Source organism: Physeter macrocephalus, unplaced genomic scaffold (assembly GCF_002837175.3).
Source record: "Physeter macrocephalus isolate SW-GA unplaced genomic scaffold, ASM283717v5 random_408, whole genome shotgun sequence".
Classification (NCBI taxonomy): Eukaryota; Metazoa; Chordata; class Mammalia; order Artiodactyla; family Physeteridae; genus Physeter; species Physeter macrocephalus.
In genome coordinates, this window is record NW_021145694.1 from 1260 (window position 1) to 13701 (window position 12442).

Below are 12442 nucleotides of genomic sequence, written 5' to 3' on the forward strand. Positions count from 1 at the left end.
GAGGTTTCAGAGCCCCCGGGCCGGTGTGATGCCCAGCCTGCAGCTTCCTCCCACGCGGGTCAACAGAACGCACACTAGCCACATCCCCCGGGGCCGGCTGCAGACCCCAGAGGAGCAGAGCATGACACCTTCCCACCTGGTCTCCATCCGCAAGGTGCAAAGTCGGCCTCAGGACTCAAGTGTCGAGACCTCTGTTAATGGGGCAGAACTATGGACACCCCGAACTGCACACAGACAGTGTAAGTCTGTCCGGGGTACCCCAGAGCTGGGCCCTGGCCGCTGGGGAGGCAGGGTGCTCCTCGGGCCACTCCGTCTGTCTGCTCATGACAACCCACAGGCATCTGGAAACAGAGCTGAGGTTCACAACCAGACCTTAGTTTGCAGTGCCTCGTTCTCCCGGGTCACGGTGTGCCAACAACCAGCCCACAGCCCACCCTCAGGAGGTAGAGGGGCGCACCTGTCTGCACAGCGTCACGCGTACCTCAGAGATTTCTGCAAACTGAGCGTTGGCCTGACAGCACTTCTCAGCTGTTTCCATGGCAACTCCGTAGTTGTCCACAAAGGCCCGGTACACACCCAGCTGGCTGGCCTGCAGGAAGGAAGGGAGTGAGTGTGGGACAGGTGTAGGGCAGGTGTGGAACAGGTGCGGGACAGGCGGTCTCCATTCCTCTGGGTAACAGGCTTCTGTGCACAGCTCTGGAGGAAGCCCAGGTGCAGCAGACAGTGCAGGGCTGCAGGAAACTCAGCTCCTCCACGCTGTCACTGCCTCCCACCTGCTTCCCCTCCCCACGCGCTAAGCACGCTTCCTCCTTCTAAAGCGACACGTTGAGAAGTGACTCACAGCCCCGGGAGGGTAGCAGTTCTCTTCATCCTCCCACCCCACTCATTTAAATGGGGCCACCAGCAGCAGCTGAAGTTCCACGATATCAGTGAACGTGAATGAGCGTCTCCAGCAGGTGGGATGGAGCGGCCCCTTCTCATCCTGGCTGCGGGAGACCTCAGTGGACCCATCCCTGGCCTGAGGGGCCACTGCTCTGCTCCTATCTGATCTCTTCAGACACGCAAGACACACTCAGTTGAGCTGCCCTTGGAGAAGAGGGGCTCGTGCTGCCCAGACATGAGCCCAGCCCAGACCTGGCGACGGGGCCCAGGTGTCACGCTACACACCTGGCAGGTGGGACACCTCTGCTGCTGGGTGCAAGGCGAGAGGTGTTTGTTTGTCCTGTTCTCAACCAAAGGCATTAATAGAGTGTCTCCTCACTCGGCCTCCTGCTCCGACACTCAGTTGAGTAAAGACTTCCATCGTTGGGGGGAGGTGTCCTGTGTGCAGCCACCACCATCGCTGGGACCCAGGTCACCTCCAGAGGCAGCAGGGAAACCCCGGCCTGGGGTGTAAGAGCAGATGCCGTGACCTGCTGGCCGGGCCTCCCACTGCAGCCGACCAGGAGCGGGAGGCCTGAGGCTTTTGCTGATCCTGGTGTTTGGTCTGCATCGAACCTAAATTTTATTTCTACGTGCATTTGCATTTATATTGAATTTTCTGTTTCTTCAGATGGCAATCCCAGATGCCCTTGGCACTGTCTGGTCTTCTGGACTCGCTCCTTGAGGGGGCTGCGTGTGGGCCTGGGGGCGCGCGAGAGAAAGCAGCAGCTGGAGGAGGCCCTGCCCCGCCCCGCTGATTACCTGGACGAGTCGCTGCATTCCAGACGCCAGGTTCCCTGCCATCCAGTCGGACCCAGAGCCCTGCCTTCTCCCCCTCACCTCCACTCCCTGAGCGTCTCCCACAAAAACAAAGGCCCTTCTTGAGGCACTGTCACCTCGAATCATTCAGACACAGCGCAGCCGGCTAGCAGGAGACACACGATGAATAAGTAAAGCAACAAGTAATACGGCAGATGGCTGAAGGCAGAGCAGGCGAGGAGAACAGCAGGGCTGCTTTAGATACTGTGGTCAGGGTGGTCTCTCTAAAGAGGCAACGTCTCAGCCGAGTCCTGAGGGGATATCACTGTTGAACTGTGTCCCCTCAAAATGCATATGTTGAAGCCCTAACCCTGAGCACCTCAGAATGTGACTGTATTTGGAGATGGACCGAAAGAGGTGATTGGGCAAAAATGAAGCCATTCAAGTGGGCCCTGATCCAATCTGACTAAGGGCTTTATGAGAAGAAAAGATTAGGACACAGACACAGAGGGACGACCACCTGAGGACACAGAGATGACGGCCTCTACCCACCGAGGAGAGAGGTCTCGGGAGAAACCAGCCCTGCTCACACCTGGATCTCAGACTTCCAGCCTCCAGAAATGGGAGGAGACAGATCTCTGTTGTTGGAGCCACCTGGACTGTAGCAGCCTTAGTAAACGAACACAGGGTCTTTGGGAGGAGAACCCCTTTCATTACTTCTCCTGCCCCCTCTTCCAGCAGCTCACATCTTCCACGTGGTTTTTGAGAAGTTCCAAGCAATTCATGCACTAATCAGAACCCGAGCTGCACCGATAAACCAATGGAGATAACGTGCCCCCCGATGTGAGGCACCGACAGGACACAGCATCACTGAAGTGGTTTGTTTTTTTTTCCCTGCCATCAGCGCAGAACCTGAATCTATTCCTGAAGAAACATCAGACCCAAACTAGAATGCACCCTTCAGAAAAATGTGAAGGTTGTGGAAGACCAGCAGAGGTTGAGAAACTGGTACAGATGGAAAGAAAGGAAGGAGACCTGACAACCACGTACATCTCGTGACCCAGACTGCATCCCGACTCAGAAGGAAAATGGCTACAAAGAACACACGATGGCTAACTTGGGAGAGATCTGTAGAAGCATCGCATATTAAATAATAGTATCACTCAACTGTGAACCGTCCTCTGATGGAGGACTGTCCTGTGGGTTGTGGAAAAGCATGTCCTTAGCAAATACAAATACACGATGAAGTATTTAGGGGTAAAAGGGCAAAGGGATCTGAATTTTATTCTCAAACTATTCAGCATGTGTGTGGGGTGGGGGTGGGGAGGTGTGTATACAAAGGAGAGAGAAAGAGATAAAGATTAAGCAAATGTGGCAAAATGCTACAATCAGTGCAAAATGTTACAATTGGTGTATCCTGGAGCACACCCAGTTCTTTGTGCTATTCTTGCAACAATTCAGGAAGTCTGAAATGATTAGAAACAAAAAACCCCAGCTGATAAAAATTCAGCCAGAAACAAAGCCCCCGGATGGGTAGCAATAACCCACAGCCCCACAGGAAGGGGAGTCAAGGCGCCATCAGGACAGGGCTTCCTAGCTACCAGGTGTGGCTCATGAGTTCCCGGGTGGCAGAGGTACCAGGGCTGGGGCATCACAGGCTCCTCGGGTCCTAAGACTCTCCTAGCTGGGGAGCCTGACCCCGCTGTGCTGATCTGAAAGGGACGGGGACAGTGTCTGTCTGTCCTTGGGGAGACCCAGTGCCCGGCCCCAACGGCACACACGTGAGCATGCAGCACGTGGTTCCTGGGGCTCCACTTCCCACGGCGGCCCCACCTCTCTCCCCAAGTCTTTGCGCTGCAACATCTGATACGTGAAGGTAGTTCAAGGACACCAGGGAAACCAGAGGAAACTTTCCAAATTCTGGTGTTCATCAGACTATTAAATTTTTGTTTTTCAGTTTCCGAGTGACTTCAGAGTGTTATTTGGGGAACAGCGTGGTTGCAGTTTCTGCCCACAGCACAATTCTTCAAAGATGTGGGCTTCAACGCAGGGGAGCACCTGCGTCAAAACACAGCCTTCCGCTCTCTGGCCACGGGAAAGGGGTCCCGGGTGGGAGGGTCTGCAGCCTGGGGCGGTGGCCAACAGGAAAGCCACACCCGGGCGGAACGCCGGAGCCCGGCATGAGCCAAGACAGGCCGGCGGTGGGCCAGCTGGGCGTCTGGGCGGCCCAGGAGGGCTGGGGGCTGGCGTTCTTCCACCGCGTGCTCTGGGCACTTAGAGAGGGCCCGGTGACCTTGGCCACCCCACCCCCGGAGGACCGGCTTCCCTCAGGAGGGAGAACACTCAAGGGCAAGAGCACAGGAGGCCCGGGCAACCCTTTAATCAGGATTAGGGGTCCTCAGAGGTGGAATCCCAGTCACCCAGGCCTACCCAGCACACGCCTTCGAGGGCGTCCCAGGATGGGGGCTCGCGGTGCTGGGAGGTGGCCTTTTTGCTGCCCCTTATATAGAGACATGCCCCACCAGCCTCCACCTCAAGAGACTGGCTCCCCCTTTAGACCCACAGAGGTGGGGGTCTCCTCACACATGAACCTCACACCTTGGAAGACAAACACTGATCTGGCAGCTCCATCTGAGAGTTTTCTCCATCATCCTCAGGTCCCTCAACCACCCCTTCTGTTGGGACAAGTTCTACGTTACCCACGTCTCAGTTCAGTGTTCACCTGAGCCTGGTCCCTTCCGGGGGTGGCCTGGCCAGTGCCAAGGGGTCCACCAACCCGCTTCGTCTGATTACTAGATTTTCCCAATCCCGTTGACTTTTTAAAAGCCGAATCCTTGGCTCCTCGTGGGCCCCGAGGTCAGCAAATGGCCAGAGAAGGTCCCTGACCTGCCCCCACGGCCCCCTCTCCCTCCCTGTAACCAGGGACCCAGAGATACGTCTGCCGAATGGACTCCCAGCCAGTTTGGGCACACTGAGCCCTTGCAGAAACCCTTGTTCTGTCATCCAGCACCACCCACCCTCCAGTATTATGCCCCTGAAGGCAGGGGCAAAGCACTCTTCCTGGAGGCAGACAGACCAGGGGTACCGTCTGGGCAGGTGACCTCCTGCCACTCGGCCTCCTCGCTTGCACGGGGTGGAGACGGGACCTACCTGGTGGGGCTGCCTCAGCTCAGCTGAGACAGGGCACCCGCAGGCCCCCTTGAGCCCCCTGATCAGAGCTGAACCTACCACCCGGGACCAGACGGACTCATGGTCCCTCGGTTCACAGCCCGGCATGGCCGTCCCCAGGTACAAACCAGCCCTCCTGCCTTCCTCCAGCCTGTCCACAGGACGCGTCCGGATTCCTGCAAGGCTCCAGGGAGCTGCTGTCACAGTTGCTAGCATTAAAAGTGTCTCCAGGTCCCCAAAATGGCTGCGGCGGGAGCTGGGGCCACACGAAAGGCCTGTTCTCACCACTTCCTCAGCCAGGGACCCCCTGCGGACCCAAGGGCTCCTCTGGTATGACCCTGAGTTTTTTGGGTTTTTCTTTTTGCGGTACGCGGGCCTCTCACTGTTGTGGCCTCTCCTGTTGCAGAGCACAGGCTCCGGACGCGCAGGCTCAGTGGTCATGGCTCACGGGCCCAGCTGCTCCGCAGCATGTGGGATCTTCCCGGACCGGGGCACGAACCCGTGTCCCCTGCATCGGCAGGCGGACTCTCAACCACTGCGCCACCAGGGAAGCCCGACCCTGACTTTTATTGACCAGCCTTCCCTCCCCAAACTACTTTTTTTTTTTTTTTTAATTCTTGATTAATTCAAGAGCCTTTAACTTACAGGACTGCAAAAATGAAATAAAGTACAACAAACCACCGCTGTCCCCACCTGTGCTTGCCCCTCCAGGCTCTGCCTGCCCCAGTCCCCCTGCCCAGAGTCTGAGTCCTGTTCCTAGGGCAGCGGCTTCTTTGTGGTCCAGAGGGGACCAGTCTGGAGACTGGGAACCTTGAGTAAAACTGAGCGGACCAGGAAAGGACCAGAGATGTCATTGGGGCCAGCAGAGGGGGGAAGCCTCGCTTTCACGCGGGGTCCAGCAGTGGTGCTGTGGCGGCGCCCCTTCCCGGCAGCCCCCCTTTGGCATCCCAGGCAGTAAGATGTGTCCCGGACTCTCCCTCCCCATTGTGCCCTCAGCAGCCTCGCTCGCAGGTGGCACCAGGCTCAGGGAGAGGCCTGGCCCCCGCGCGTCACCCCGTCACCCCCAGGAGGCTGCCGGGTCCCTGCTCCGGGTCACTCACCAGCTTCTGGAAGAGGTCGCCCACGCGCTGCTGGTGGCTCCACTGCTGCAGGCGGGGGAGAAGCCCGTCGTAGAACTCCTTGTGGATCTCATAGAGCTCAGGCACTTTGAAGAAGATGGTCTCGATCTGCTGGCTCGTCAGCACCGGCTGAGAGGTGGTGGCAGCAGCCTTCAAAGGTTTCATGGGCTGGAAGAGGGCACAGGTGACTAGTGGGGCGGCACAGGTGACTAGTGGGGCAGCACAGGTATCAGGGCTTGCCACTTGTCAAGTGCATTGTGGTCGTGTGACATACATGCTTTTATTTTTAAAATTCCATTAACAACAAAAATTTAAAGCCAGCTTGGTTTGGTACCCGAGTCTTTCACCGGCATCCACTGCCCCTTGGGGAGGCCCAACCTCCACAGAGGTGGCATGTCCTGCCTGCCCACAGGTGTGTCGAGGATCCTGGGAGGGTGGGCTGCTCCCAGGATCCTGGGACGCATGAGCAGAGCTCGTCAGGGCCCATCCTGCCTGCTCAGCCCCTGCACCCTCCTCACCAGCAGCAGCGCCTCCAGGTGGCTCAAGTAAGTCTCCTCGCTAGCCAGGATTCCAGACAGGACCCATTTCCTCATCTCCGAGCCCTTTTCCAAGTCCAGCTCACTCTGCAGGAGAAACGGACAAAAGTCAGACCCAGGGGAGGGTGCTTGAGGCAGCCCCTCTCAGAGAGGAAGACAGCTTGTCAACCTGAGGACAAGCTTCCCGAGAAGGTTCCAGGTGGGATTAAATTAGGAAGGCACGGGGGTCCCGGCATGTCAGCTCGACTGTGGTCGCTGCAAATTCTGGATGGTCATCCAGCTAAGCCGAAGGCCACCCTTGGTCTTGACACCAGGAAACGGGAAGCTTGGAGCTGAGCAGGGCGGGCAAGGCCTCTCTCCACACCTTCTACCCGTAACCGAGGAGCGGCTGTCCTGGAAGAGGCTGAGCCCAGGGGGCGTCGGGCCCCCCACACGGCCACCCCGACTCCTTCCGCAGCTCCCCTCTCCTCTTCCGGTACCTGCCTCGCCAGCCTCTGTGCCACTGCCACCTGACCCTTGGACCGACCAGGCCCGGGCAGCACTGCCTCCCTCCCAGCCACAGTGGTGGGGCTGGGGGCTGTGGACACCTGCCCAAGGGAAACCCCATCCCCTGGGTTCAGGGTCTTTGTCCCTTGGAACTGCTCTTCCGAGCCTGCTTTCCAGACTCTGGACCCGCATACATGTGGGCTACGGCAAGGTCCCCCCTCCCTACTACTAAACGCCCCTACTATATGTGGGGTGATGCTCTGCTGCCTTTGCCTCAGAAGCACAGAGCTGACGCATCCCTGGATGCAGATGCAGGGGGTAGGGTCCAAGATGGCTGGAAGACCACATTCCATCCCTAGTTGTGATGGTGTTATGGGGGCGATGTGTCCCTGGTGCCCGAGAATGTGACTGTGTTCAGAGAAAGGGTCTTTAGAGAAGTGATCAAGTTAAAATGAGGTCATTAGGGTGGGCCCTAGTCCAAAATGACTGGTATCCTTCTTCTTTTTTTTTTTTTTTTTGCGGTATGCGGGCCTCTCACTGCTGTGGCCTCTCCCTTTGAGGAGCACAGGCTCCGGACGCACAGGCCCAGCGGCCATGGCTCACGGGCCCAGCCGCTCCGCAGCATATGGGATCCTCCCAGACCGGGGCACGAACCCACGTCCCCTGCATCGGCAGGTGGACTCTCAACCACTGCGCCACCTGGGAAGCCCTGGTATCCTTCTAAGAAGAGACTAGGCGATCAAAAGGTACAAATTTCCAGTTATAAAATAAATAAGCCCTGGGGATGTAATGAACAGCATGGTGACTACAGTTAATGATACTGTATCGTATACGTGAAAGTTGCTGAAAGAAAAGATCTTAAGAGTTCTCATCACAAGAAAAAACATTTGTAATCGTGTGGTGATGGATGCTGACTTATGGTTAGCGATCATTTTACAATATATACATATATCGAATCGTTATGTGGTACACCCACAACGAATATGTTATATGTCAACGCCTCGATATAAAAAAGAACAAGAGAAGGAGATTAGGACACAGACACACAGGGCGGGAAGACACAGGGAGAAGATGGGCATCTCTAAGTCAAGGAGAGAGGCCCCAGGAAAAACCAACCCTGCTGACTTCCAGCCTCCAGAACTGGGATAAATCAACCTCTGTTGTTTAAGCCACATGGTCTGTGATACTTTATTACAGATGCCCAGGAAACTAATACAGATGATGATTCCAAAGGCAATGAAACTGCTGTTTTCATCGACTTCCTGGCCACACCCCACTTGCTCCTGGACCACCAACAAGGCAATCCGGTGTCAGGTTGGCCGTGCCCATGGCCTGTGCTCCACCAGGCTGAGGCTGCCCTCCCTCTGCCCGGCCTGTGCTGACCGGCCTCACTGTAGTCCGAGGGAGGCGCCAGACGGCTGGGGCCCTGTGTCCAGAGAAGGGGACGTAACAGCCCTGCGCTTTCCGTCATTGGTTTCCCAGCCTGTGGGTGAATGGGAGACAGCTGTGTGTGCACACATGGGGGAGAGTCATCAGATTTTTGGCTTAGAGCCACTCCGGGGAAAGGACACCCATGTCCCACACCACAGACCCCGTCCAGGCCACGCTGGGCAGCGGCTCCAAGGGTGAGAGCCTCTGGGGCACAGCGCCCAGAACACACAGGTGCTCCACGAAGACTCACAGAATAAACCAACCAATGAGAGGATCCAGAACCGCTGGCTGGGCCCTGGCTTGGCCGCATCTTTTCGAAGCTCCGAGGGCCCCTCCAGGGAACCCCTGTCCGTGAGACAAGTGGGTCCTGGGGTCTAGGACCATCCATGCCGCCTGCTCTGGGCCCCCAGTACCACCACCATCAGCACAGATGTGCAGGATGGAGGGATCCCATCATCTCCTCTCACCTCAGACAACAGAGGCCATGTCGTGAGAGGAGGCGCCTCGGGGAAGCAAGCTCCCAGTGGACCCTGCACGTGCCTCCCAGCGGGTGTCCAGGGTGAAGGCTCGTGCGCCCGGGAACAACCCCACTACTGTGAGCACAGCCAGTGGGGCTGCTCCCACCCCCGTGGCCTGGAGAGCTGGGCGGAAAAGGCACGTAGGCAGGACAGCGCCCCGTCCAGCTCTCCGTTCCAAAGGGTGCAGCCAGCTCAAGGGAACGTCTGGGTGGTGGCAAGGGCACCTCTCCTCAGACTACAACCTTCTCCTGAGCCTCAAACGGGCCAGTGGCAGCAGACAGGGATGGCTCCGCTTGGCTTGGACACTGGCCCACCCCACCCGGAGGAGAGAGGGTGGAGGGGAAGTGCAGAAGAGAGAGCAAAGGCCAGGGCGGGCACCAGCAATGTTTACGACCCCACCTCGGCACGTGCCAGCGCTGGGAAGGGCGTGTGAATGCACCCAGTCCAGACGGGAGACAGCCGGAGGAAGCTGGAGGAAAAGGGCAAGTGGAAGAAGGAAGGAAGGAGGCCTCCTCTCACTGCTGCCTGGAGGGGAGAGGGCAAGGCAACACAACCCTGAGGCTAAAAGAACAAATAAAAAATAAAAAATGAACTGGGTGTGGCAAAACAAGGTAGGGAAGCTGAGGGAGGGACCCAGGGGAACAGAACTGCCACCCGCAAGCCAGCTGCCAGGCCCACCCCCACCCTGGGGCCTGGGGTGATTGGGGCGCAGAACCTGGGCCGTGAGGGCTGGGCTGCTCCTGGCTGGGATGTGGTGGTCAGCACAGCTGCAGAACAAAGGACACCGCCTCCCAACAGGATGGCAGCCGGGGGTGATGCCCAGACCCTCATCCTTATCCTGACACTCGCTGGCTGGCATTGCACAGTCATGGGTCCAGGGGAAACACAGACAAGACTGGCAGGCACCTCTGAGAACGACCAGGGATGGAGAACGTCACTGACGCTCAGCGCTGGGACAGCCTCCGTCACCAGGATCTACCCTACATGGCCACCCGCATCCTTTCCACAGTGCCCCAGGCAAGGGGGGGGCCTGGCCTCTGCTGACGCCTTACCCACCCCAGGGGACGGGCATGCACGGAGCTGACCTGCACCCCAGGAGGCCACTGAGCCCCCAAGTTGCCATGGAATCCCCCGGAAGGTCCTCCTGACACCTCACCGCTCAAAGGGCCCAAGCTCGGCAGCCGGGGATGAGCCCCACCCGGGAAGGTAGGGATGGAGAGGGGTGAGCAGGGACCCCCTCCCCTGGCTGATGGGGATGAGGCAGCTTTGACCTCAAGACCACCATGCTTTCTGCGGGTGCTAGAAAGTGACAGCTGCATCGTCTTCAAACCCATAATCAAGGATGAAAGAAGGAAGTCTCACTGCAGAGCTGACGGGGGACCCAGAAAGCCAGGGCTGTGCCTGTCTCCAGAGGAGTGAAGGGTGCCCACCCTGGGGCTCCAAGCACCTAACCACGGGGCTTCTGGAACAAAACAGTGCAGCCCTCCTCTGATCAAGTCCCCATCTCACCCAGGTACTTCCTGACACCTCTCTGGGCCAGGTGGCCTGCTGGGGACTGGAGCCCCCAGGCCTGGCAAGCAGGTGCAGCCTCTTGCCTTGTGTGTAACATGAGAAATGCCTGTGGGCTCCTCGAGGCAGGAGGGGGTGAGCACCTGGATCTGGACAGGCTCCACAGCAGATAAGCCCCTCAACTGGGGGCTAAAAGGTGAGGGCAGAACCCCAAGTCAGTGTGGCAGGGGTCTGAGGGCAGGAGCCCAGGGAGAGGTAGGTGGGCATCCAGCCGCACAGGGCCTGGGGCACAGGGAGGGCAGAGCAGCCTCCTCAAGGGGCCTGAAGTAGAGCAAGGTCGTGTGGGGGGAAGACAGACCTCAGGGACCATAGATGGACAGGGAAGACTGTCCAAGTTCAGGGCTCAGCCATAAGGATGCTTGTCTGTACCAAGTGACACCCACAACGCAGGAAGAAAGGGGATGCATCCAAAAAAGGCAAGGCAGTTGAGGGAAAGACGGTCACCTGAGGGGTTGGGAAGGCTTCAGATCTGGTAGCTGTATGGTCTCAAGCAAGTCACTTTGCCTCTCTGAACCTCAGTCTCCTCGTCTGTAAAATGGCGCAACTGGCTGTTTGGTAAGAAGCTGCACGAGGGAGGTACGCATTACACATGGGCTCCCCTCCCACCCCCGTTTCAGGATGAGAAGCCTGTCCAGCACGGCGGTCTTCAGAAATCACAAAAGCAAAAGAAAGAAGTAGTTCTGCAGCTAAGGCGCCAGCCCAGCAGAGAGGCCACTGCAGTGAAAAGATAGGCTTCCAGCCACAGGGAAAAGCAGAGTCCTCTCACTCTCTCTCGGTTTTTTTTTTTTGCTGCGCTATGCGCCATGCAGGAATCTTAGTTTCCCGACCAGGGATCAAACCCCTGCCCCCTGCAGTGGAAGCACAGTCTTAACCACTGGACCACCAGGGAAGTCCCTCTCTCTCAGTTTTAAACTCAGAGTGGAGATTACCCAGAAACAAGCTAAGCAGAAGGGGGAAGGTGTCTGTCCTCAGGGACAGTGGGACCAGAAAGACAGAGGTGCCCCAAGGACAGCACCCTCTCAGCCCAAAAGGAAAGACCCCGACAGGTCAGAGGGGTGCCCGGCTGGGCCCTAATGCACCTCAGAAGTGCCCGCCTGAGCCGCGGGACCGCTGGGAGTGGGAGGACACTGAGCCAGGCTGGGCTGGCACACTAGCTCTGCCACCACCCCAGCCGTGTGCCCACGAGAGAGGCACCTGAAGGATGTGCCAGCCTGCACTCGCCATGGACCTCGGGGGCCACAGTTCTCCATCTGTGGAGTGGAGGTGATGGCGGGATCATTAATGACAGTGAGACCTCAGGAGAAAGACCCGGGAAAGTGGATGAGTCACCTCAGCATCTCCTCTGGCAAAAGGGGGCCAGTGCTCTGGGTGCAGACACCACCCTGCTCGGCACCCTGCTGGGGCCAGCACCCCAGTTTCCGCTGCTTTAGACGGCAGCCGAGCTCTGGGCCTCAGCACGGTTGCCTGCCCCGTCCATGCCCCGCCGACAGAGCCCCACGACCCCCCAGATCATGCTCCCGGCGGGCGGTCCGCATGCACCAGATGGGGGAATAAGGGCTTTAGTGACTGACTTCCGACTGTTAGCTGCCCCATCACCCACTTGCTACTGCTGGCACCCACCCTCCCACCCCGGGACTCACCACTTTGGTGGACTCCGGTGCATCCCGGCTGCCCCTGCCCTTGCTGCTGAGGTGGGGCGAGGAGGAGGGTGAGTCATCCACGTAGGGCAGCCCGTCCTGGTGCCGGCGCTGCTCCTCGGCCCGGTCTGTGGCACAGCCGTACCCCGGCGGCGTCCCGAATGGTGCATCTACGTTGCAGAGAAGCAGCCTGTGTTAGACCCAGGAGAGGGGCTCCACGCCCCACTGGTCACCTACAGGCGTGGAACAGGGGCCTTAGGTAGGCTGACCTCACCTTCACGACTGACTGGCCAAAGACG

The 12442-nt window shown here is 58.3% G+C and overlaps 1 protein-coding gene across 1 annotated transcript in view; it reads right to left on the reverse strand.

Moving 5' to 3' along the window:
* Positions 1 to 457: 457 nt before the first annotated feature.
* LOC114485050 (breakpoint cluster region protein-like) overlaps positions 458 to 12442 on the reverse strand; it is a gene marked incomplete at its 3' end in the record, with an annotated part of 60860 nt that continues 48875 nt past the window's right edge. Inside the window, exons 2-5 of the mRNA XM_028485464.2 lie at positions 12147 to 12313; positions 6485 to 6589; positions 5949 to 6134; positions 458 to 589 (exon numbers count right to left, since the gene is read on the reverse strand). Coding sequence (XP_028341265.1) covers positions 458 to 589; positions 5949 to 6134; positions 6485 to 6589; positions 12147 to 12313 — 590 coding nt within the window. The remainder of the gene's footprint in view (positions 590 to 5948; positions 6135 to 6484; positions 6590 to 12146; positions 12314 to 12442) is intronic.